Source organism: Ranitomeya variabilis, chromosome 1 (genome assembly GCF_051348905.1).
Source record: "Ranitomeya variabilis isolate aRanVar5 chromosome 1, aRanVar5.hap1, whole genome shotgun sequence".
Classification (NCBI taxonomy): Eukaryota; Metazoa; Chordata; class Amphibia; order Anura; family Dendrobatidae; genus Ranitomeya; species Ranitomeya variabilis.
Window position 1 is genome coordinate 1,152,672,273 of NC_135232.1, and position 24,497 is coordinate 1,152,696,769.

At 50.0% G+C, this 24,497-nt stretch overlaps 1 protein-coding gene across 1 annotated transcript; it reads left to right on the plus strand.

The window, feature by feature from the left end:
• Positions 1–447: 447 nt before the first annotated feature.
• LOC143801051 (uncharacterized) lies at positions 448–6,068 on the plus strand. Its single transcript, XM_077281226.1, has 3 exons — positions 448–516; positions 4,990–5,877; positions 6,043–6,068. The coding sequence occupies exons 2-3, from the start codon at positions 5,007–5,009 to the stop codon at positions 6,066–6,068; spliced, it is 897 nt and encodes a 298-aa protein (XP_077137341.1). The 5' UTR covers positions 448–516; positions 4,990–5,006.
• Positions 6,069–24,497: the final 18,429 nt, after the last annotated feature.

Consider the following 24,497-nt stretch of genomic DNA (forward strand, 5'->3'; position numbering starts at 1 on the left):
GCTTCCACAGCAATTCACTTTCTACAACTATGAATTCAGTTCTGTCCAAACGTGGAAGGAGGAAGTTGGTCCATGAGAATCACATTTACTTATTTTCCAAACGAACCGCTGATGATGTCCATTCCATCTGGGTATGTGAAAAACGGTCGACTTGCAAGGGACGTGTTTGGACCAATGAAGAATCTGGCGAAGTTGTGAAAGTAGTCAGTCTTCACAGTCACGCAGCACAAGCTGCAAGACCTAAAGCAATCCGACTTGTTAATGAGGCAGTCACCAGGGCAAGAACAACACAGGAGACACCCCAACAGATTCTCACAGACGTCGTTTCAGGAGCCCATTCTAATGTTGCAGCACTTCTCCCAAGGAAAGCATCACTGAAGAGGACAATACGATTAGCAAGGCAACTTGGCAACATCCCAAGGGTACCTTAAACCCTTGATCAACTTGTTATCCCCCTGGAGTTCCAGGAGATCAGTATTGATGGTGTCCAGCAGCAGTTCCTTCTGCATGACTCTGGTAAGGTACTTAACCATTTAACATTGTATTAAAACAATTCCATTATGCATAATTACTGCAAAGTTTATTTTGCACAAATGTGAAAAATGCTAGACTGTAAGGTGCTGATATAAAATACTATGTGATTTTTGCCTTCAAGGGAAACTTTGAGGGTAATATAATGTAGCGAGGCCTACTGATTCCAACTAGTGTTGGCCGATTACTGGAAAGATAGGATCAGATCGGGCTGATCATACCAAAAGATTGGAATTAATTCTCCAGAGCTATTTATATATATATATATATATATATATATATATATATATATATATATATATATATATATATATATATATATATATATATATATGTATATATATATATATATATATATATATATACACTGTACACCCAAACAGTGTGTGTGTATATATGTGTATATATGTGGGTGGGTGATGGTGGTCTGGCACTTTTGGAACTTTGTAATGCAATAAAGGATTTGTATAGGACTTCAGCAGTGCGGAGGTCTTTCTTCATGGATGCATGTTAAGTGCGGGCGGAAGCCAACCCCTGCTCTAGCAGCACACTGAGTCCTCAGCAACAATCTCAGTTGAGCCACTCTTCTTCCAGCTTTCTTGCATATATACAGTACAGACCAAAAGTTTGGACACACCTTCTCATTTAAAGATTTTTCTGTATTTTCATGACTATGAAATTTGTACATTCACACTGAAGGCATCAAAACTATGAATTAACACATGTTTAATTATATACTTAACAAAAAAGTGTGAAACAACTGAAATTATGTCTTATATTCTAGGTTCTTTGCTTTGATGACTGCTTTGCACACTCTTGGCATTCTCTTGATGAGCTTCATGAGGTAGTCACGGGAATGGTTTTCACTTCACGAGTGTGCCCTGTCAGGTTTAATAAGTGGAATTTATTGCCTTATAAATGGTGTTGGGACCATTAGTTGTGTTGTGCAGAAGTCTGGTGGATACACAGCTGTTAGTCCTACTGAATAGACTGTTAGAATTTGTATTATGGCAAGAAAAAAGCAGCTAAGTAAAGAAAAACGAGTGGCCATCATTACTTTAAGAAATGAAGGGCAGTCAGTCCGAAAAATTGTGAACAGTTGCAAAGACCATCAAGTGCTACAAAGAAACTGGCTCACATGAGGACCGCCCCAGGAAAGGAAAACCAAGAGTCACCTCTGCTTCTGAGGATAAGTTTATCCGAGTCACCAGCCTCAGAAATCGCAGGTTAACAGCAGCTCAGATTAGAGACCAGGTCAATGCCACACAGAGTTCTAGCAGCAGACACATCTCTACAACAACTGTTAAGAGGAGACTTTGTGCAGCAGGCCTTCATGGTAAAATAGCTGCTAGGAAACCACTTCTAAGGACAGGCAACAAGCAGAAGACACTTGTTTTGGCTAAAGAACACAAGGAATGGACATTAGACCAGTGGAAATCTGTGCTTTGGTCTGATGAGTCAAAATTTGAGATCTTTGGTTCTAACCACCGTATCTTTGTGCGACACAGAAAAGGTGAACGGATGGACTCTACATGCCTGGTTCCCACCGTGAAGCATATACGAGGAGGTGTGATGGTGTGGGGGTGCTTTGCTGGTGACACTGTTGGGGATTTATTCAAAATTGATGGCATACTGAACCAGGCATGCTATTCCATCCGGTTTGCGTTTAGTTGGACCATCATTTATTTTTCAACAGGACAATGACCCCAAACACACCTCCAGGCTGTGTAAGGGCTATTTGACCAAGAAGGAGAGTGATGGGGTGCTATGCCAGATGACCTGGCCTCCACAGTCGCTAGACCTGAACCCAATCGAGATGGTTTGGGGTTAGCTGGACCGCAGAGTGAAGGCAAAAGGGCCAACAAGTGCTGAGCATCTCTGGGAACTCCTTCAAGATTATTGGAAGGCCATTCCCGGTGATGATCTCTTGAAGCTCATCAAGAGAATGCCCAGAGTGTGCATAGCAGTCATCAAAGCAAGAGGTGGCTACTTTGAAGAACCTAGAATATAAGATATATTTTCAGTTGTTTCACACTTTTTTTGTTAAGTATATAATTCCACATGTGTTAATTCATAGCTTTGATGCCTTCAGTGTGATTGTACAATTTTCATAGTCATGAAAATACAGAAAAATCTTTAAATGAGAAGGTGTGTCCAAACTTTTGGTCTGTACTGTATAATGGCTTCAAGCTGCGCTGTTAAAAAATAAACAAACCCAGTTATTCAACTCTCTCCGGTGCCCAGCGCTGTCTTTGGCGGTGCAGGGAATTCCGAAATCCCAACGCTATGCATTCTGGGTTGTGCATCACCACCTCTGCACATGTGCCGGGCTGTTCTGTGACGTGATGTGGTGCTTTCCCAGGACCGTCTAGTGAGCGGTCCTGGGATCACTCTCCATTGTAGTTTTAGTACGGCAGGCACAGAGGCGGCGATGCGCCGCCCGGATTTCAGGATTCCCTGCACTGCTGGGCTAGGAGCCAGAGCCAGTACTGGACACTGGTGTGGTGCTTTCCCAGGACCGTCTAGTGAGCGGTCCTGGGATCACTCTCCATTGTAGTTATAGTACGGCAGGCACAGAGGAGGCGATGCACCGCCCGGATTTCGGGATTCCCTGCACTGCTGGGCTAGGAGCCGGAGCCAGTACTGGACACTGGAGAAAGAGGTGAGTAACTGGGTTTGTTTATTTTTTAACAGTGCAGCCTGGTGCCAATTACTAAAGCTAAATATGCACAAATGCTGTACGCCCGTACAGTGTGTATATATATATAAACGCACACTGTTCGGGCATGTATGCCCGGACAGTGTTTTCAGATTATGGAGGATTTCGATTTCTAATTCTGATCATCATCTTGATCTGGCTACAAATCGGATCGTAATGTAAAATAACGATCAGCCTGAAAATCGTAATAAATTACGATCTTCAGTGATCGGATCGGCCAGCACTAATTCCAAATATGCAGCATTGTACTGGCCATACCTGTCCTGGATGCTGCCCTGGAGTTCAGTCTCGCCTGTCTGGGGCATGCACGGGCTGAACTGCCATCGCCGGCTGATTCCTCGGCTCTCGTAGTTCAGTCCTGCAGATCCGTGGACAGGTCGGGCTGAACTCCGGAGCTCAGGTGAGATACGCCATGATTTGCAGAGGCATTTTGCCTGCTGCTTGCAAGCACTTTTTAAGCGCTTTGGCAAAACGCTTCTGCAAATAGGGGACGTGGCCAAGCTCTGCTATGGGCGTGGCCATGCCTTGCTATTGCCTAAACCGAGCGTTTTTCCAGTGGTTTGCAGGCATTTTTCAGGAGGTTTCCCTCTTGCCCATTCCCTTGAATGGGCAAGTTAAGCACGGGATCCACCGGAAAATAGCTTTGAAGCTATTTTCCGGTGGAGCGTTTTCTGGCCCCAGCCGGAATCTGCCCGTAACCCGCACCATAGACATGAAAGGGCGGGTTTCATTCAGGAAACACAGCACGGAATACGCCTGTAAATCCAGCTTGTCTGGATAAAGCCTGAGGCCTCGTGCCCACTGATGGAAGGGGATTGCGGAGCGGCATCTCCGCAGCGGCTGTAATTGCGGTAGCAACTGCAGATCCCACAGGAATCTATTTGTGCCTGCAATTGTGGCCACCATTGTGGTACCCTAATTCTGGATCAAACTCTTCACTTAACTCTATGGATTTAGGTGCAGCTTTTAGTGCAGGATTTCAGCCTCTTATCTGAATGGCTGGAATTTTCTTTGTATAATGGCAGCATACATTGACATGCTGCACTGCATGTTTTTTTTTTGTAAACACATTTTTTTCATCAGCATGTGGATGGGATTTACACATTAATGCTGCATATGACCCCAGCCTAATGGACCATTCAGTTATGCCTTAGGCCAAAAGCACACTGGTGATTTTACTGGCGTTTTTTGCATCCTGCACAATCCTCTCAATGAGACAGCATAGTCACGAACGTCCGCCCTGCCCACCCGACGACTAGCGCGCCCATCCGCTTGAATGGAACACCTCATTCAGGCAGGCGGCCCTCCCAGTCATTCATTCAGACGTCTAGCCGCACGCCGCATCTGGATGAGGCTGTCAACTAGACAGATGTTCAGCATGGCGGCGATCGGCCGTGCTGAACGGCCGTCTAGTTGAAGGGTCTAAAGGTACCCTAAAAATGTGACCTATTTCAAGTTTGGAAGTAATTTTAATTTTAAACAAAAATATATCATTTTCCACCAGGACAATATATGTTGTAAAAAACTATTGGTTGGCCCCTTCACACTAGATTTTGCTTCGGTTTTTTTTATTATGAAATCCGAAAATCTGGAGCAAAATGTGAGTTTTTAATGTGAGATATGAACAGAGGCTTCTGATTAGGATATTTTTTTTTGTGAATTTATCCCAAAAATCTCTGTCTGCTGCTTGTTACACTTTTTCTGTTATTTCCTCTACTAATACTTTCATTTTAAATTAGGAAATGGACACAGCCGTATGTTGATATTTGGAACAAGAGACAATCTCCATCTACTGGCACAAAGTAAAGAGTGGTTTGCTGATGGCATGTTTTTCACTACACCAGCCTTGTTTAAGCAACTTTACACAATCCATGTAGTCCACAGCGGCCTTGTTGTTCCGCTAGTGTACACCTTGCTGACAGACAAGAGCCGTTCTACATACCAGAGGTTGCTGCAAGAGCTGAAGAACTTGCAGCCTGGACTGCAGCCAGACAACCTGATGTTGGATTTTGAACTAGCTGCAATACAGGCATTTGAAAGTGAATTCCCCAACCTTGTGAAGACTGGTTGCTTTTTCCACCTATCACAGTCGGTTTGGCGTAAAGTTCAAAATGAAGGACTCAAGATGCAATACCAAGGTGACCATGATTTTGCCCGTTGGATACGCATGATACCTGCCCTGGCCTTTCTACCACCACAGAATGTTGTGCAATCATTTGAAGAGTTGGTGGAAGATCCTGACTTTCCACAAGAAGCAATACCTATTGCAAACTATTTTGAAGACAGCTATATCGGTCGAATGAATCGCAGAGGACGTCAAGCACCTTTGTTTCCAATTCAATTCTGGAATGTATATGAGCGAACATTGAATGATCAACAGCGAACAAATAATGATGTCGAAGGATGGCACCGTAGCTTTCAAGAAACATGTGGTACTCTTTTCCAAAATATATACCGGTTCATTAACTGTCTGAAACATCAGCAAGAGCTCCATAGTTTTGAAATTATTCAGATAATAGCAGGAAATCCCATTGCTGCAAGAAACAAAAAGTTTGCTGCAATTTCAGCAAGGGTTAAACGTATCATGCAAGATTTCAATAATAGAAGCTTCATGGATTATCTGAGAGGCATTGCCTACAGCTTTGAATTTTAGTTCATGGTCACATATTGTATGTTTTGAGAGCAGTGTTCTTAGCTGTAAAATAATTCAAGCATTATAACCTGTAATTTGTATTTTCTCTTTTTCTCTAATCCTTCCCCTCTATACCTTTTTATGTTTCTTGTTTAAACAGTTTTGATACATACAGTTAAAGCATAACTCTGCAAAAAATATGTTATGTTATAGTACCCGTGCCCATGATATTCATTTCCAAAGGAGACCTTCCAGCAGCTTCACTTCTGTGTGAAAAGTCTCATCCAAGTTAAAGCTCCATGTGCTGCAGGATTTCAGTGGTTGCTAAGGAGGTTGTTTCTCCTTAGTAGCAGTACTTGTGGATGGATTCTAGAGGGTGTGGCTGCACAGGAGCATGCAACTAGCAATATATTCCCTATGATGTATAAAGGGCTGCTGGTTTACAGCCCTCTGCAAAGCCCCCCTATGTGTTCCATCCTGTAATGGCTTTACACAGGCAGGGGGAGCCCTCCTCTTGTCCAGGACAGAGCACATGAGCGAAGGGTGAAGGGGAGCTTTGCATAGGGCTGTGAACAAGCAGCCCTGAATGTATCATAGGGAGCCAGGATCCGTTCTGCTACCAAGGGGGCACAACCTCCTTAGTAACCAATGAAATCCTACTATTTTCCTGTCTGTTTGTAAAATTACTCATCTAGAAAACAAAGTTTTAAAATAAAAAAACTAATTTGATCAGAATTATATATCTTAGACTCATATGGTGTCTTATTAGTGATAAGCAAACCTGCCAATGTTCAGTTCAGGCAGGTCTTTCCCGGATGCGAAAGATCCAGGAGCAAATTGCTAGAGGCAAAACATCCAGGGATGAACTGCTGGGGGCAAAACATCTGGGGGTGAAACATCCGTGGGCGAACTGCTGGGGGCGAAACATCCGGGGGCGAACTGCTGGGGGCGAAACATCCGGGGGCGAAACATCCGGGGGCGAACTGCTGGGGGCGAAACATCCGGGGATGAAACATATGGGGGCGAACTGCTGGGCGCGAAACATCCGGGGTGAACTGTATGGGGGCCAAACATCCGGGGGCGAACTGCTGGGGGCGAAACATCCGGGGGTGAACTGCTGGGGGCGAAACATCCGGGGGCGAAACATCCGAGGGCGAACTGCTGGGGGTGAAACATCCGGGGGCGAACTGCTGGGGGCGAAACATCCGGGGGCGAAACAACCGGGGGCGAACTGCTGGGGGTGAAACATCCGGGGGCGAAACATCCGGAGGCGAAACATGCGGGGGCGAAACATCCGAGGGCGAACTGCTGGGGGCGAAACATCCGGGGGCGAAACATCCGGGGGCGAAACATCCGGGGGCGAAACATCCGGGGGCGAACTGCTGGGGGCGAAACATCCGGGGGCAAAACATCCGGGTGCGAAACATCCGGGGGCAAACTGCTGGGGGCGAAATGTGCGGGGGTGAAATTTGCGGGGGCGAAACATCCTGGGGGCGAAATGCTGGGGGCGAAATGTTCGGGGGCGAAGTGTACCTGGGGGCGAACTGCTGGGGGCGAACTGCTGGGTGCGAAATGCTGGGGGCGAACTGCTGGGGGCGAAACTTCCAACTCCCGTTTGCAGGACACGTTGCCGGCTACACAGCAGGGGAACAGCTGGCGGTGCTGAACCCCACTGACACATTGGCTGGTGTTTTTCTCTGTGCAGCTAGCACTTCCGGACAGCAACTAGCGTTGTTGGCGCCCGGGCTCTGCAGGTGGAGCAGCGTGTAGGCCGAGGCCTAATTGAACCAATTTTAAAGGTAACCTTTAACCCCCCCTCAGGGGTTACAAACTACAAGAGCCACAGCTTGGGCAGCAGTAATGCTGCACAAGTCAAAGGTTGCTCTTTTAATTTTGCCCCTTGCACACGCAGAAAGAACCACGTATAGCATTTAAGCCCTTAAACAGTCAAACTGTTTTGGAGGCGTGAGTTCCCTTCGTAATGAGACGCAGCACAGCTGGCAAACATGCCACCTTGGTGCTTGGCGCGGCCTCCTGAGCGTCTTTATTTGCTGCACAGGAGTCTGCGCTGTTGTGTTATCCCTTGGCCTTGCGCTGTTAGCGCTGCCCGTCCTCTGACATCATTTCATGTCGGCCGGTGCGGTTCGCGATGCCCATGAATCCCAGCCCCGCAGTGTCTTAACATTGTTAAAACACTGCGGGGCTGGGATTCATGGCCTGGCGCAGTACATATGTTCGCCTCTCGCTTGGGTTCTTACACCTGCTTCAGACTATGCGGCGTCAGCTGATCCCTTATCGCATGCCACGGCCATGAAGCCGCACAGTCCGAAGAAGGCGGAAGGAGATGAGGGACAGGCAAAGAAATGCACCGCTCATGCCCGTCAATCACACCCTCGCAGTCAAAATAAATAAGACACCGAGTGGCGTTGTGTGGGGCAGGGCGGCCGCAGAGGCGCAGCCAACCAAACAATGATGCCAGAAGACATGCAGCGCTACCAAGGAGGTTGTTGCGTGTCATTACAAAGGAAAGTCACACCTGAGGGACATTTTAATGGTCTCAGGGGACACATTTTAGACGTGTTCTGTTCCACCTGTGCAAGGAGAATAAGTTTATGAGCCACCTTGCACACATGCAGCATTACTGCTGTACAAGGTGGCTGTAAAACATAAAAACACCTGGGGGAGGGGGGACAGGTTCCCTTCAATTTCAGTTATTGTGTCTGCGTGGCGTTTGCAGGACACGTTGCCGGCTACACAGCAGGGGAACAGCTGGCGGTGCTGAACCCCACTGACACATTGGCTGGTGTTTTTCTCTGTGCAGCTAGCACATCTGGGCCCCAACTGGCGGTGTTAGAGCCCAGGGTCAGCAGGAGGAGTAGAGGGAGCAGAGTGTAGGCCGAAGCCTGCACTGGCGGCAGCTTTGGGTGTGTTGTGTCTGCGTGGCTGTTGCAGGACACGTTGCCGGCTACACAGCAGGGGAACAGCTGGCGGTGCTGAACCCCACTGACACATTGGCGAGGTGTTTTTCTCTGTGCAGCTAGCACATCTGGGCCCCAACTGGTGGTGTTAGAGCCCAGGGTCAGCAGGAGGAGCAGGGGGAGCAGAGTGTAGGCCGAAGCCAAGCCTGCACTGGATCAAGTTGAAAGGGAACCTTTAACCCCCCCAGGCGTTTGTAGCTGAAAGAGCCATCGTGTACAGCACTAATGCTGGAAAAGGTAAACTTAGCTCTTTTAATTATGGTCCTTGAAAACGCTGAACTTGACACTTATGAAATGTGTCCCCTCACACGGTTAAACCGTCCGGTCGGAGGAACTTTCCTTTGTCATGTGACGCAGCACAGCCGTCATTCTTACCCCCTTGGCGCCGTGCGCCTCCTCCTCAGCGTTGTTTGAATCTGTCCCGGAGTCTGCGATGTTATGTTATCCCTTGGCCAGGCACACTTAGCGCTGCCCGTCTTCTGACATCATTTGGTGTCAGGCTGGCTGCGCCTGTGCGGCCGCGCTGGGCAAGATCCCGCCTCGCTGTGTCATCTAATGTAATCACTCTGCGGACCTGTGATCCATGGGCATGAGCAGTGCATATCGCCTCTCACTCCACTCCCTACGGCTTCTTCAGACTGTGCGGCGTCACGGCCGTAGTATGCTATTAGGGATCAGCTGACGTTGCACAGTCTGAAGAAGGCGTAGGAGATGAGTGAGAGGCGGAGGTTCAGATATGCACTGCGCATGTCCATGGATCACAGGCCCGCAGTGGGATTAAATCAGAAGACACAGTGAGGCGGGATCTTGCCCAGCGCGGCCGCACAGGCGCAGCCAGCCTGACACCAAATGATGTCAGAAGACGGGCAGCGCTAAGTGTGCCTGGCCAAGGGATAACATAACAGCGCAGACTCCGGGACAGATTCAAACAATGCTGAGGAGGAGGCGCACGGCGCCAAGGGGGTAAGAATGACGGCTGTGCTGCGTCACATGACAAAGGAAAGTTCCACCGACCAGACGGTTTAACCGTGTGAGGGGACACATTTCATAAGTGTTAGGTTCAGCATGTGCAAGGAGCACCATGAAAAGAGGCACTTTTTCACTTTGCATCATTACTGCTGCACAACAAACGCCTGGGGGGGGGGACAGGTTCCCTTAAATTTAACTTGTTGTGCCTGCGTGGCGGTCGCAGGACACGTTGCCGTATACACAGCAGGGGAGCAGCAGGCATTACTGAACCCCACTAACACATTGGCGAGGTGTTTGGCTCTGTGCGGACAGCACTTCTGGACGGCAACTAGCGGTGTTGGAACCCAGGGACAGCAGCAGGAGGAGGAGGTGGAGGAGATAGGAGGGATTGCCACACACACAGCTGGGGAACAGCTGACTTTACTGAACCCCAATAACAGAGGAGCGACTGTTGGGACTGTGCGGACAGCACTTCTGGATGGCAACTAGCGGTGTTGGAGCCCAGGGACAGCAGCAGGAGGAGGAGGTGGAGGAGATAGGAGGGATTGCCACACACACACACACACACATCTGGGGAACAGCTGACATTACTGAACCCCAATAACAGAGGAGGGACTAGTGGGACAGCACTTCTGGACAGCAACTAGCGGTATTGGAGCCCAGGGACAACAGCAGGAGGAGGAGTTGGAGGAGATAGGAGGGATTGCCACACACGCAGCTGGGGAACAGCTGACGTTACTGAACCCCAATAACAGAGGAGGGACTGGTGGGACTGGTGGGACAGCACTTCTGGACAGCAACTAGCGGTATTGGAGCCCAGGGACAACAGCAGGAGGAGGAGGTGGAGGAGATAGGAGGGATTGCCACACACACACACATCTGGGGAACAGCTGACGTTACTGAACCCCAATAACAGAGGAGGGACAGGTGGGACAGCACTTCTGGACAGCAACTAGCGGTATTGGAGCCCAGGGACAATAGCAGGAGGTGGAGGAGATAGGAGGGATTGCCACACACACAGCTGGGGAACAGCTGACGTTACTGAACCCCAATAACAGAGGAGCGACTGTTGGGACTGTGCGGACAGCACTTCTGGATGGCAACTAGCGGTGTTGGAGCCCAGGGACAGCAGCAGGAGGAGGAGGTGGAGGAGATAGGAGGGATTGCCACACACACAGCTGGGGAACAGCTGACGTTACTGAACCCCAATAACAGAGGAGCGACTGTTGGGACTGTGCGGACAGCACTTCTGGACGGCAACTAGCGGTGTTGGAGCTCAGGGACAGCAGGAGGAGCAGAGGAACACAGTGTAGGCCGAAGCCTGATTGGAGAAAGTCTAAAAGGAACTGGAGCGCCCCCACACCGCCGCTGGGCCGAGGGGTACCCAGAGCCGGGCCTCTGAGTCTCTGCTCTGGGGTTGTCACGGTGGCTAGACCTGGTCCGTGGCCCTGCCGGTCAGTGGGGGACGTCCAGTACAGTGAGTGGTGATAATGGTGCAGTTGTGGGGTGCAGGTAGCGGGAAATAACGAGGACACCAGGTTACAGTCTCTTTACCTCTTTACTGAAAATCTCTGAGTCCTCAGTCCGGAATCCAGATCACCAGGCTGCGCAAGTCCGGCCGGTCCAATGGCACTTCCAGAGTTCACTTTGCAGGTGGAAATCAGTGCCTTCCTTCTAGCGCTATGTGTTGTAGTCCTTCCCTGCCGTGCTTACAGAAAGTACCCCACAACTGTTGTGTCTGTTTCTTAAGTTCCCTCACAACTCGATTAGATGATGTTCTGCTAATCCTCCGTCCCTCCCGATGTTCTGGTTGGGACGGCACCCGTATGACGGGTAGGCTCGGAGCTCTTCCGGGACCCTAGAGTCGCCCCTCTCCACAAGTTGCCCCCCAAGACTGCATAGGTGATTTGATGTGAGACAGCCCGCCTGAGACTGACTGTCCTGCCGTAGGTTTGAAGTATTGCTTGAAGCTAGATGTCTATATACTTCCTCAGCATTCCGGCCACCGGCTACACGCCTCAGTAGGATGTTGCCTCGATCTCACGGCACGACCCCTACTGGTATTCTCCTATTTGCTTCGATCTCGTTTCTCACTCAGCACAATATATCTCTCTTCTATTCCTTCCTTAGGGCACCGCCGCTATTCTGTGCAGGCACGGTCCCGTTACGTTCTTTCCTGTAGCCAGGTCTCCATCAGGGTCCCAAACCTGACAGAGGCCCTACCGAATCCTCTCCCGCAACACCCTCTGCCACAAGGTGTTGCCTGGTTCTTATCCAGTCAGCTTTCTTTCTAACTTCCTGCCTGACCCCCAGTTTTACCATTGTGTGAGGAGTGGCCTAATGAATAGAACCCTTAGCTCCCCCTGGTGGCCCGGCTGTGAAATGTATTGGTGTCTGTGATACCTGGTCAGACGAACTCCTTCAGTGCCATCAGACGTACCATGGCTCCCCATAGCGGCGGGACCACAGTACTGCAACGACCAGGACTCTGGGGCGCTGCACTCCCCCCCGGTTAAATCCAGTACTCCGGGACTGGGAAGAAACAACAATACAGGTTAGCAAAAAGACATACAATTTTTGTTGAGTGCAAATAACCATAAGCATACTTGAACAGGCTTCCCTTTATGGGAGGTGAGGACACTTGAACGTTACAAAACATGGTTAAATATTACAGCAACAGGCTATAAATAACTTCTGTTACCCAACCGGGTATTCTACTTAGTGCAATTCTTTGAACAATAATTTAACATCGCCTTCAATGACGTACACTCGGCATCCGCTAAAGACCTTCTTATAATCACATTATAAGGCAATTTTAACTACACATTCTCCTTCTTTAAATCTGCAGGACCGCCTGTCCTAACGGCGCCAGACCTACTGCCTCTCCTTTCCTACAGGACCGCTCCTTTCAGCCCGAGCCTTCTGTCTTTTCCTCTACTATACACAGTATAGAACATAACACACTTTCAGTTTAGGATTACTGAGCTATCTTCATATGGCTCCTAAAAGAACTCACTGACTAACCCCTACGGGTTCACTTTCTGTCCTTTGTAACACATTATTAAACTCTTTCTTTACAATAAACTAGTTTTCTATGAAGGACTCAGGGTTCACCTTCTATCCCCATTTTCTATCAACATTATCAACTATTTTCTTAGAGCATTAACTTCTATCTTAACTTTCTTGCTACCAACTATGCAGGACACTCTGTCTACCCCCACGGGCCTACTGCACCTTTCTTCTAGCTTTCACACTTTCTTTCAATGAACATTATCAGGATTTCTTTTACAATTAACTAGTCAAATACATATAACTTTACATGTAAACACCATCATCATTTTCACTTTCTTATGACATTATTGCTTTCTACCAGTCTTAAAGCAACGTCGCTTCTTTAAATGTAACAACACACATCCCCTTTAAAAGGGGACCAAGTTTTCACGAGGTAGCGTATCCTTGCAAGCTACCAGTCTGTACTCAGCAAAGGCTCCGGTGCGGTATCTTCGCAAAGAGTCTCTTTTCAAGTAAAACCAGTAGTAAACACCCTTAAGAAGGTGTAAACTATATACAAGAAGTTTGTATCATGCATTGTTCATGATTGCGGCAGTTCTAGATAACAGGGGAAAAGTAGCAAAAACAAACAAAACAATAGGGATCCCGGGTCAACAAAGGGATCCGTTGAAGAATTAACCCTAGACGGGTTTAGCAGCAAGAATCAGGAACCAAACAGTTAAAGAAAGAACTATTTACAGTTTCAGGTTATGCATTACTCTACTCATTTTTCAGTAGTCCCCCCCCACGAGGCTTCACCTGGCGGGTGACCCCCTGCAATCCAGGTGGATCAGGTTCCAGGTTCACTCCCGCTGCCAGGTGCACCCCATGGGTTCGGGTCTCCTGCACGACCAGGTCGTGCGCTGTGATGAGGGTCTGCGTACCCACCGTTTTCCGTTCTGGTGCAGCAGGAACACCGGCCACCTGAGGAAGCGCCTCCTTGGCCACTACAGCGGTGGTGGTGGCAATACTGCAGGTCATGGTCTTTACTAATGTACAGGTGGGGGCGACCACGGTGGTCTGGGTGGTGGTCGCGGGTCGACCACAAGGCGGTACTTTAGCTACAGGGGATGGCTTGTCCGGCACCTTGGTCGGGGGTCCCGTCGGCTTTTCCCTGCGGACATTCAAAGCGAACCACCCCTTCTCCCCAAGATGCCTGGTGTAGATGACGCTGTCTCCCGGGTAGAGGTCCCGATCGGGGTGGCCCTCTCTGAGATGGGACTCAACATCCCGGCGGTTGACAAAGACTTCAGCATATAATCCCGACTCTTTAATGAAGCCCCAGCCTCCGCGGAGCTTAAAGTCAACTACAATGCCCAGCCTGCGCGGGGCCTGGTGAGTGGTGGGGTCCTTGCGGTCCCGGTTCTTGACCGCCAGATCTTTTTGATGGTGGGCCTCCAGCCCGGCCTGGTACTCCTTCTCTCGCTCCCCCCACTGCCGTTCTAGCTGGACCTTGTATTCTTCCCAGCTTAGGGCCTGTACCATCTCGCCCTCCTGGGTCTTCACCCCAGGGAACCCCATCAAATTGGATCCGGGGTTCACCCAGCGGCACACGGTGCGCTCTGCGCGGACCTCACACAGCAAGGGGGTAGGCGCGATCGGGGCTCTCATGCGGTGTTCCATGCCCGTGGCCTCCTCCCATGGTAGTAGGCGTTGGAGTTTATAGGTCCCAGGGAGAGGGGGTGCTGCAACGGGGCCCACTAACAAATCCTCCTCCGGCGGGACAGGGTCGACGAACTCACCAGCCGGCGCAGACTCCTCCTCCGCGACGGGTTCCGCTGGCGGTGTCAGCGAGGGCCTTGGCAACAGCATAGGATCCGATGTAGGAAGGCTGCTATCCGGCGCCGCCTGGTGCAGAGCCTGGGCCTTCATCTGCAGGTGAAGAAGCTGGTCGAATAAGCTCTCCATCTCGACCTGCAGGAGTTCAGTGTTGTCCACGGAGAACTGGCCAGTGCTCTCAGCTAGGTAGTCAGGGGAGACGTCCGCTTCCACCCCGCTTTCGGTTTCGGAGCTGCTGGCCATGGTGTCCTCCACGTGGGTCACTTCCTGGTCTTTTTCCCGCTCTCTCCTTCGTGGGCGGTTTTGCTTTCTCTGTCTCCGCCCTCTATTGAGGATTAGGAGGCGGATCTCTGCTGCTGACGGACACGTCCTCACCGTACAGAAATATTTAGACTGGGCGGCCATTGTCCTTCGCGCTCTCCAGCTTGTCTACGCCCACTCCACGCCCCTCTTCTTCTCCTGCGCTTCTCCTCAGCGCTGCAATGGCGGCGGTTTTGGCGGTTAATGGCACAGCACACAGTCTTTTCAATAAAGTACAGTCCAAGCACAATAAATCACAGTTCCAAGGCACACATGACCTGATTCTCCAGGCTTAAGTAGATCCTGTTCGTGACGCTAAAATGGAGCGCCCCCACACCGCCGCTGGGCCGAGGGGTACCCGGAGCCGGGCCTCTGAGTCTCTGCTCTGGGGTTGTCACGGTGGCTAGACCCGGTCCGTGGCCCTGCCGGTCAGTGGGGGACGTCCGGTACAGTGAGTGGTGATTATGGTGCAGTTGTGGGGTGCAGGTCGCGGTAAATAACGAGGACACCAGGTTGCAGTCTCTTTACCTCTTTACTGAAAATCTCGGAGTCCTCAGTCCGGAATCCAGATCACCAGGCTGCGCAAGTCCGGCCGGTCCAATGGCACTTCCAGAGTTCACTTTGCAGGTGGAAAACAGTGCCTTCCTTCTAGCGCTATGTGTTGTAGTCCTTCCCTGCCGTGCTTATGGAAAGTACCCCACAACTGTTGTGTCTGTTTCTTAAGTTCCCTCACAACTCGATTAGATGATGTTCTGCTAATCCTCCGTCCCTCCCGATGTTCTGGTTGGGACGGCACCCGTATGACGGGTAGGCTCGGAGATCTTCCGGGACCCTAGAGTCGCCCCTCTCCACAAGTTGCCCCCCAAGACTGCATAGGTGATTTGATGTGAGACAGCCCGCCTGAGACTGACTGTCCTGCCGTAGGTTTGAAGTATTGCTTGAAGCTAGATGTCTATATACTTCCTCGGCGTTCCGGCCACCGGCTACACGCCTCAGTAGGATGTTGCCTCGATCTCACGGCACGACCCCTACTGGTATTCTCCTATTTGCTTCGATCTCGTTTCTCACTCAGCACAATATATCTCTCTTCTATTCCTTCCTTAGGGCACCGCCGCTATTCTGTGCAGGCATGGTCCCGTTATGTTCTTTCCTGTAGCCAGGTCTCCATCAGGGTCCCAAACCTGACAGAGGCCCTACCGAATCCTCTCCCGCAACACCCTCTGCCACAAGGTGTTGCCTGGTTCTTATCCAGTCAGCTTTCTTTCTAACTTCCTGCCTGACCCCCAGTTTTACCATTGTGTGAGGAGTGGCCTAATGAATAGAACCCTTAGCTCCCTCTGGTGGCCCGGCTGTGAAATGTATTGGTGTCTGTGATACCTGGTCAGACGAACTCCTTCAGCGCCATCAGACGTACCATGGCTCCCCATAGCGGCGGGACCACAGTACTGCAACGACCAGGACTCTGGGGCGCTGCAGAACCTTTAACCCCCCCAAGGCGTTTGTAGCTGAAAGAGCCAGCTTGTGCAGCACAAAGAATGCAAAAGGAAAAGGTGGCTCTTTTCATTATGCTCCTTGCAAACACAGAACTAAACACTTATAAAATGTGTCCCCTGATACCGTGAGACCGTCCCGGAGGTGGGACATTCCTTCGTAATATGACGCAGCACAGCTGTCATTCCTACCCCCTTGGCGCCGTGCACAGGGTCCTCAGCGTTGTTTGATTCCGTCGCGGAGCCTGCGCTGTTATGTTATCCCTTGGCCAGGCACACTTAGCGCTGCCCATCTTCTGACATCATTTGGTGTCAGGCTGGCTGCGCCTGTGCGGCCGCGCTGGCCGAGAGCCCGCCTCGCAGTGTCGTCTAATGTAATCCCACCGCGGGCCTGGGATCCATGGCTATGCGCAGTGCATATCCTCGCCTCTCACTCCCCTCCCTCCGTCTTCTTCAGACTGTGCGGCGTCACGGCTGTGGCATGCTATTAGGGATCAGCTGACGGCGCACAGTCTGAAGAAGGCGTAGGGAGATGAGTGAGAGGCGGAGGTTCAGATATGCACTGCGCATGTCCATGGATCTCAGGCCCGCAGTGGGATTAAATCAGAAGACACTGCGAGGCAGGATCTCGGCCAGCGCGGCCGCACAGGCGCAGCCTGCCTGACACCAAATGATGTCAGAAGAGGGGCAGCGCTAAGTGTGCCTGGCCAAGGGATAACATAACAGCGCAGGCTTCGAGACAGAATTAAACAACGCTGAGGAGCCGGCGCACGGCGTCGGGGGGGTAAGAATGACGGCTGTGCTGCGTCACATTACGAAGGAAAGTCCCACCTCCGGGACGGTATTACGGTATCAGTGGACACATTTTATAAGTGTTAAGTTCTGCGTGTGCAAGGAGCTAAACAAAAATAGCTACCTTTTCCTTGTGCAGCATTACTGCTGCACAAGGTGGCTCTTTCAGTAACAAACGCCTTGGGGGGGGGACAGGTTCCCTTACATTTCAGTTGTTGTGTCAGCGTGGCGGATAACGTAGACAGTCACCTAATTATTTAATCAGGAAGAGGAGTGGCAAATTCCTGCGAGATCCAGGCCTTGTTCATTTTCAGGAAAGTAAGCCGGTCAACGTTATCGGAGGATAGTCGCATGCGACGGTCAGTTAGTACACCACCTGCAGCACTAAAGACGCGTTCCGATAATACACTAGCCACAGGGCAAGCCAGCACCTCCAATGCATACTGGCTTAGCTCTGGCCATGTATCCAGCTTTGAGACCCAAAACTTGAAAGGGGAAGAGCCGTCTGGGAGTACAGCAAGAGGGCAAGACATGTAGTCTGTCACCATCTGACGGAACCGTTGCCTCCTGCTGACTGGAGCCATCTGTGATGGTGTAGACTTTTGTGGCGGGCACAGAAAACTGTGCCACAGTTGGGCCATACTGGTCTTGCCTTGGGCAGAGGCACTGCTTCTGCTCCCTCTTTGTGCAGAGCCTCCACCACTGCCTGGACGCACTGAGCTGCTTTGTAATGCACTAGCAGCACTTCTCTCAGTTGGACTGGAGAAGATGATGGAATTCACCAGTGTGTCTTGGTACTCCCGCATTTTTCGCTCCCGGTTCAACGGTGTGATGAGGCTTTCTACGTTGTCCCGGTAGCGAGGATCGAGGAGGGTGAACACCCAATAATCAGGCATGTCGAGAATGTGGGCGATGCGGCGGTCGCTTCTCAGGCACTGCAGCATGTAATCCACCATGTGCTGCAGACTGCCAACTGGCCAAGAAACGCTGTCCCCTGCTGGAGGTGTGATCTCTGCCCGCTCGTCATCACCCCACCCTCGCTGTACACACTGACTACTGGACGATTGTGTAACTCCCTCCTTTGGACGGATGTCTTCCTCCTCCATTGACTCTTCCTCATCCTCCTCCTCACAAAGTGTCCCCTGCCTACGCATTTGTGAGGAACCACGTGGCGCTGACTGTCCAGAAGATGATGGAAAGGGTGAATCCTCATCCTCCACCTCTTCCACAACATCATCCCTTAGCGCTTGCAGTGATTTTTCAATAAGGCAGATAAGGGGGACAGTCATGCTGACTAATGCATCATCTGCACTCGCCACCCGCGTGGAATAATCAAAGGGACGCAAAACCTGGCAGACGTCCTTCATAGTGGCCCACTCTGTGGTTGTGAAGTCTGAACGGCGCGGAGTGCGACTTCTTTGCACCTGATGCAGCTCGTACTCCATTACAGCTTGCTGCTGCTCACACAACCGCTCCAACATATGTAACGTGGAATTCCACCTGGTAGGTAGGTCACATATGATGCGATGTTCCAGCAGGTGGTGTCGGCGCTGCAGAGCCGCAATGCGCGATTTTGCCATGCTGGAACGCCGCAAGTGAGCACACTCTAGGCGGACCTTGTGCAGCAGTGCATCAAGATCCGGATAGTCCCTCAAAAAACTCTGCACGACCAAATTGAGCACATGTGCCAGACATGGGATGTGAGTGAGGTTGCTGAGGCCCAGAGCTGCCACCAGATTTCGGCCATTATCACACACTACCATGCCTGGCTGGAGATTCGCTGGCACAAACCACACATCGCTCTCCTGCTTGATGGCATTCCAGAGCTCCTGCGCTGTGTGGCTTCGATTCCCCAAATAAATTAATTTCAAGATGGCCTGTTGACGTTTGGCCACGGCCGTGCTCATGTCGGTCGTAACAGGTAAACGTTCATCACAGGTCCATGTGGAGGTGGACTGTGACGGCTCCTGCAGCGATGATTCTGAGCAACTGGTGTAAGAGGAGGAGTCAATGCGTACAGAATGGATTCCTGCAATCCTTGGAGTGGGCAGGACACGTCCTGCACCACTCGCACAATCTGTACCCGGCTCAACGACATTAACCCAATGGGCAGTGAGGGAAAGGTATCGCCCCTGTCCATGTTGACTGGTCCATGCATCGGTGGTGAGGTGGACCTTGCTACTGACGGCATTCAGTAGCGCGTGTTTTATGTGTCCCTCCACATGCTTGTGCAGGGAAGGGACAGCTTGCCTGCTGAAGTAAAAGCGGCTGGGCACATTGTACTGTGGGACTGCCAATGACATCAAGTCACGGAAGCTGTCAGTCTCCACCAGCCTGAATGACAGCATTTCCAGTGACAGAAGTTTGGCAATGCCTGCAGTCAGAGCCTGTGCTCGTGGGTGGTTTGACGAGAAAGGCCACCTTTTCTCCCATGCCTGTACTACCGATGGCTGTAGACTGGGCTGGGAGTGTGTGGATGACTGGGAAAGTGGTGCTGCGGGTGGAATTACAGTGGGTCTCTGGACAACAGGGCCAGAGGTTCTTCCACGGCGATCCTGGGAGGAAGCCGAACCAGCTGCGTGTGAGCTGGAGGAAGAGGCAACACGAGCTGAAGAGGTGGTAGCTGCCGCTGTTGGTTGGCCTAGCTCTTCAGTGTGTTTTTCTAACTCCGCCGCGTGCCTGTTGTGCACATGTTTCCACATGTTGGAGGTATTGAGGTTGCTGACATTTCGACCTCTTTTGACTTTGTGATGACACACCTTGCATTGGACATAGCAAATGTCATCTGCAACTGTGTCAAAAAAGGGCCAGACACTGCAAGTCTTGGGAGCGCCCTTTTTGGCTTTTGGAACAGACATGCTCCTAACGGGTGCCAAAGTGGAGGCTATAGGCTGCGCAGTCTTCCCCCTCCCTCTACCTCTTTGGCCCGTTCTAGGAATCTCGTCCTCGGAGCTGCTCCCACCACCTTCCTGTCCCTCACGCCACTATGAGTCAAGGACCTCATCATCTACACTACCCTCTGCCACCAACTGCTCCTCCTGGGTAGTCTCAGCAGCAGAGCACGCACCAGAAAGTGGCACCTGAGTGTCATCATCAGCGGATGCGGCCTGCTATGTGGTGACCGGAGGCACTGGCCCACCCGCCTCTTCAGAGGAAGAACGAAAAAGCTGTTGGGCATCACTGCACCCTGCCTCTTCTTCCATTTCTCCAATGCTGCTTGGCTGGCCCCCTGTTTCCAAGCCAAGAGATTCAGAGAACAGAAGTAGAGACGGCTCCTGTCCTGGGCTCTCTGTCTGCCTGGGCATTTTGGCAGGTGGTGAAGAGACAGATGGCTGCTCTCCAGTGCTCTGTGTCTGAGAGGATGTGGCACTAATTGAAGTCGATGCGTTATCTGCCATCCATCCGACAACGGCTTCAATTTGTTCTTCACGCAGCAGCGGTGTACGGTGCTCTGCGACAAAGCTGCGCATGAAGGACTGTTCCCTGGTGAAACTGGGTGCTGATGAGTCACCGGTGCCCGCAGCAGGCACAGAATCCCCACGTCCTCTCCCTGCTCCGCGCCCACGCCCACGTGCCTTACTCACTGCCTTCTTCATCTTGGTTGACTGATAAAGATAAGCAGAAAAGTACTAACGGCTTTGTGTGCTTATTCCTGAACAACTCCTCCTAACAGGTATAAGAAACACTAATTTTCTAAAGTGTGGACTAGACTTTAATATTAGCTAATGTGGCCTACACAAATGTAAAGTGGTGTGTTTGGTGAACTTTATTATTTATTTATTTTTTTTGGGCTGAACTGACAACAGAGAGAGCTGCAGTCACACGGTGACCGTGCAGACAGCCGTAATCGGCGCTGCAAGGCCCAAAAACCCTCCTCTACGTTATCCTATGTAGTGTTTTTCCACAAGTTAGCTGGATACGGGTGGAAAGACACTAATAGAAATTTTTTGAAAAAATGTGCAGCAGCCTGCACTACTTAAAACAAAAGGAAAATTGATTTGACGGTATGACGCAGTGAAGAACCCTGAGCTGGATACAACCAGGCTATGGCTGCACACAGACTACAGGGCGAGCTGCAGTCACACGGAGACCGTGCAGACAGCCGTAAACGGCGCTGCAAGGCCCAAAAACCCTCCTCTACGTTATCCTATGTAGTGTTTTTCCACAAGTTAGCTGGATACGGGTGGAAAGTCACTAATAGGAATTATTAGAAAAAATGAGCAGCAGACTACACTACTTGAAAAAAAAAAAAAAGAACAGTATGAGGCAATGAACCACCCTCCCTGAACTGAATACAACCAGCTATGGATGGCCTATGGCTGCACTCAGACTAGAGAGTGGGCTGCACTCACACACACACACAGACCTCGCAGATCGCTGTGAAAACAGCGCTGCAAGGCAAAAGCAAGGTGATTACTAGGTGAACACAGCGGTTGCTAAATTAGCCTTGGAAAAGCACAAAGAAGCAAATCGCTATCTCTAAACTGGCCCTCAGTCAGCAAACAGCGTCCTGTCACTAACTGAATTCACAGCAGAGTGAGCGCAAAATGGCGCCAGCGACTTTTAAACTGCATCATGACATCACTTCAGCAGCCAATCACAGCCTTGCCAGTAGTTTCAGGCCCTCCATGCTGAACAGGATGTGCCCACACTTGGAATCATTCTCATTGGCTGATTTCGTGCAAATTTGTGCGGTTTGAATCCTGGGAACTTCAGATTCTGGTATCCGATACGCGGCAAGTATCGGATCTCGGTATCGGAATTCCGATACCGCTAAGTATCGGCCGATACCCGATACTTGCGGTATCGGAATGCTCAACACTAGCCCTAAGCGTACAAAGAGAAGTGCTAGTTCAGTTACCATCAGTACTGTACAACCTAAATTTCTGTTATCTGTGACCTTGATCTGCTCATTTTCATCATATTCTGTCATGGCGTTTGTGGATTCAGGCTCTGCTTTGAACTTAATGGACTTTGAATTTGCCAGGTGTTGTGGTTTCCCCTTGCAGTCTTTGCAGAACCCTATTCCTTTAAGGGGCATTGATGCTACACCTTTGGCTAAAAATAACCCCCAGTTTTGGACACAGGTGACCATGTGCATGGCGCCAGCCCATCAGTAAGATTGTCGTTTTCCGGTGTTGCATAATTTGCATGATGCTATTGTGCTGGGTTTTCCATGGTTACAGGTACATAATCCGGTGTTAGATTGGAAATCTATGTCGGTGACTAGTTGGGGTTGTCAGGGAGTTCATAATGACGTTCCTTTGATGTCAATCTCTTCCCCCTCTTCTGAAATTCCAGAGTTTTTGTCTGATTTTCAGGATGTATTCGATGAGCCCAAGTCCAGTTCCCTTCCACCGCATAGGGACAGTGAATGTGCTATTGACTTGATTCCAGGCTGTAAGTTCCCTAAGGGCCGACTTTTCAACCTGTCTGTGCCAGAACATACCGCCATGCGGAGTTATGTTAAGGAGTCTTTGGAGAAAGCGCATATTCGGCCATCTTCTTCACCATTGGGAGCGGGATTTTTTTTTGTTTCCAAGAAGGATGGCTCCTTGAGACCCTGTATTGATTATCGCCTCTTGAATAAGATCACGGTCAAGTTTCAATACCCTTTGCCTTTGCTTTCCGATTTGTTTGCTAGGATTAAGGGGGCTAGTTGGTTTACTAAGATTGACCTTCGAGGGGCATATAATCTTGTTCGTATTAAGCAGGGTGACGAATGGAAAACTGCGTTTAATACGCCCGAAGGCCATTTTGAATACCTTGTGATGCCATTCGTGCTCTCTAATGCTCCATCTGTTTTTCAGTCCTTCATGCATGATATCTTCCGGAATTATCTTGATAAATTCATGATTGTATATTTGGATGACATTTTGATTTTTTCCGATGTTTGGGAGTTTCATGTGAAAGAGGTCAGGATGGTATTTCAGATCCTTCGTAATAATGCTTTATTTGTGAAGGGGTCTAAGTGTCTCTTTGGAGTGCAGAAGGTTTCTTTTTTGGGCTTTATTTTTTCTCCCTCATCTATAGAGATGGATCCGGTTAAGGTTCAGGCCATTCATGATTGGATTCAGCCCACATCCATGAAGAGCCTTCAGAAATTTTTGGGCTTTGGTCATTTTTATTGCCGTTTCATTGCTAACTTCTCCAGTGTGGTTAAACCCCTGACCGATTTGACGAAGAAAGGCGCTGATGTGACGAATTGGTCCTCTGCGGCTGTCTCTGCCTTTCAGGAGCTTAAACGCCGATTTACTTCTGCCCCGGTGTTGCGTCAGCCCGATGTTTCTCTTCCATTTCAGGTTGAGGTTGACGCTTCTGAGATTGGGGCAGGGACCATTTTGTCTGAGGAATTCTGATGGTTCCTTGATGAAACCATGTGCCTTCTTGTCACGATTCGCACCGTGACTGTCACCAATATGTCACGGGTTGGGGTGACTTTAGACCAACAGACTGCTATCACATGTGCAGGGGGCTTATCTTAGGTATCCCTCCACTGCCACAATATGATGAAAAAAAAAAACACACACGGCTATTGACCTCTTAGTTTACAGCAGGGGCTTATTTTAGGTATCCCACTGCTCTTCTGTTGTGAATAGGACTTTTTGGCTCCCTCTTGTGGTTACTAGTGATATGACTCTGGGATTTTCTTCCCTCAGGTTGCACCCACCTGGGTCGTTAGTTCAGAGGTGTTGCTATATAAACCTCCTGGATCCTTAGTCCAGTGCCTGGCATCGTTGTAATCAGACACTTTCTGTTTGCTCCTATCTGCTGGTCCTGGTTCGTGCAAAATTAAGCTAAGTCCTGCTTCTTTGTTTTTTGGGTTATTTGCTTGCTCTCATTTTTCTCCAGCTTGTACTAAATGTGATTCCTGACCTTGCTGGAAGCTCTAGGGGGCTGGTGTTCTCCCCCCGGGCCGTTAGACGGTTCGGGGGTTCTTGAATTTCCAGTGTGGATATTTTTGATAGGGTTTTTGCTGACCATATAAGTTATCTTTCTATATTCTGCTATTAGCTAGTGGGCCTCTCTTTGCTAAATACCTAGCTCATTCTTATGTTTGTCTTTTCCTCTTACCTCACCGTTATTATTTGTTGGGGGCTTGTATCCAACTTTCGGGGTCTTTTCTCTGGAGGCAAGAAAGGTCTTTATTTTGCCTTCTAGGGTTAGTTAGTTCTCCGGCTGGCACGAGACGTCTAGAATCAACGTAGGCACGTTCCCCGGCTGCTGTTATTTGTGGTGCTAGGATTAGATATATG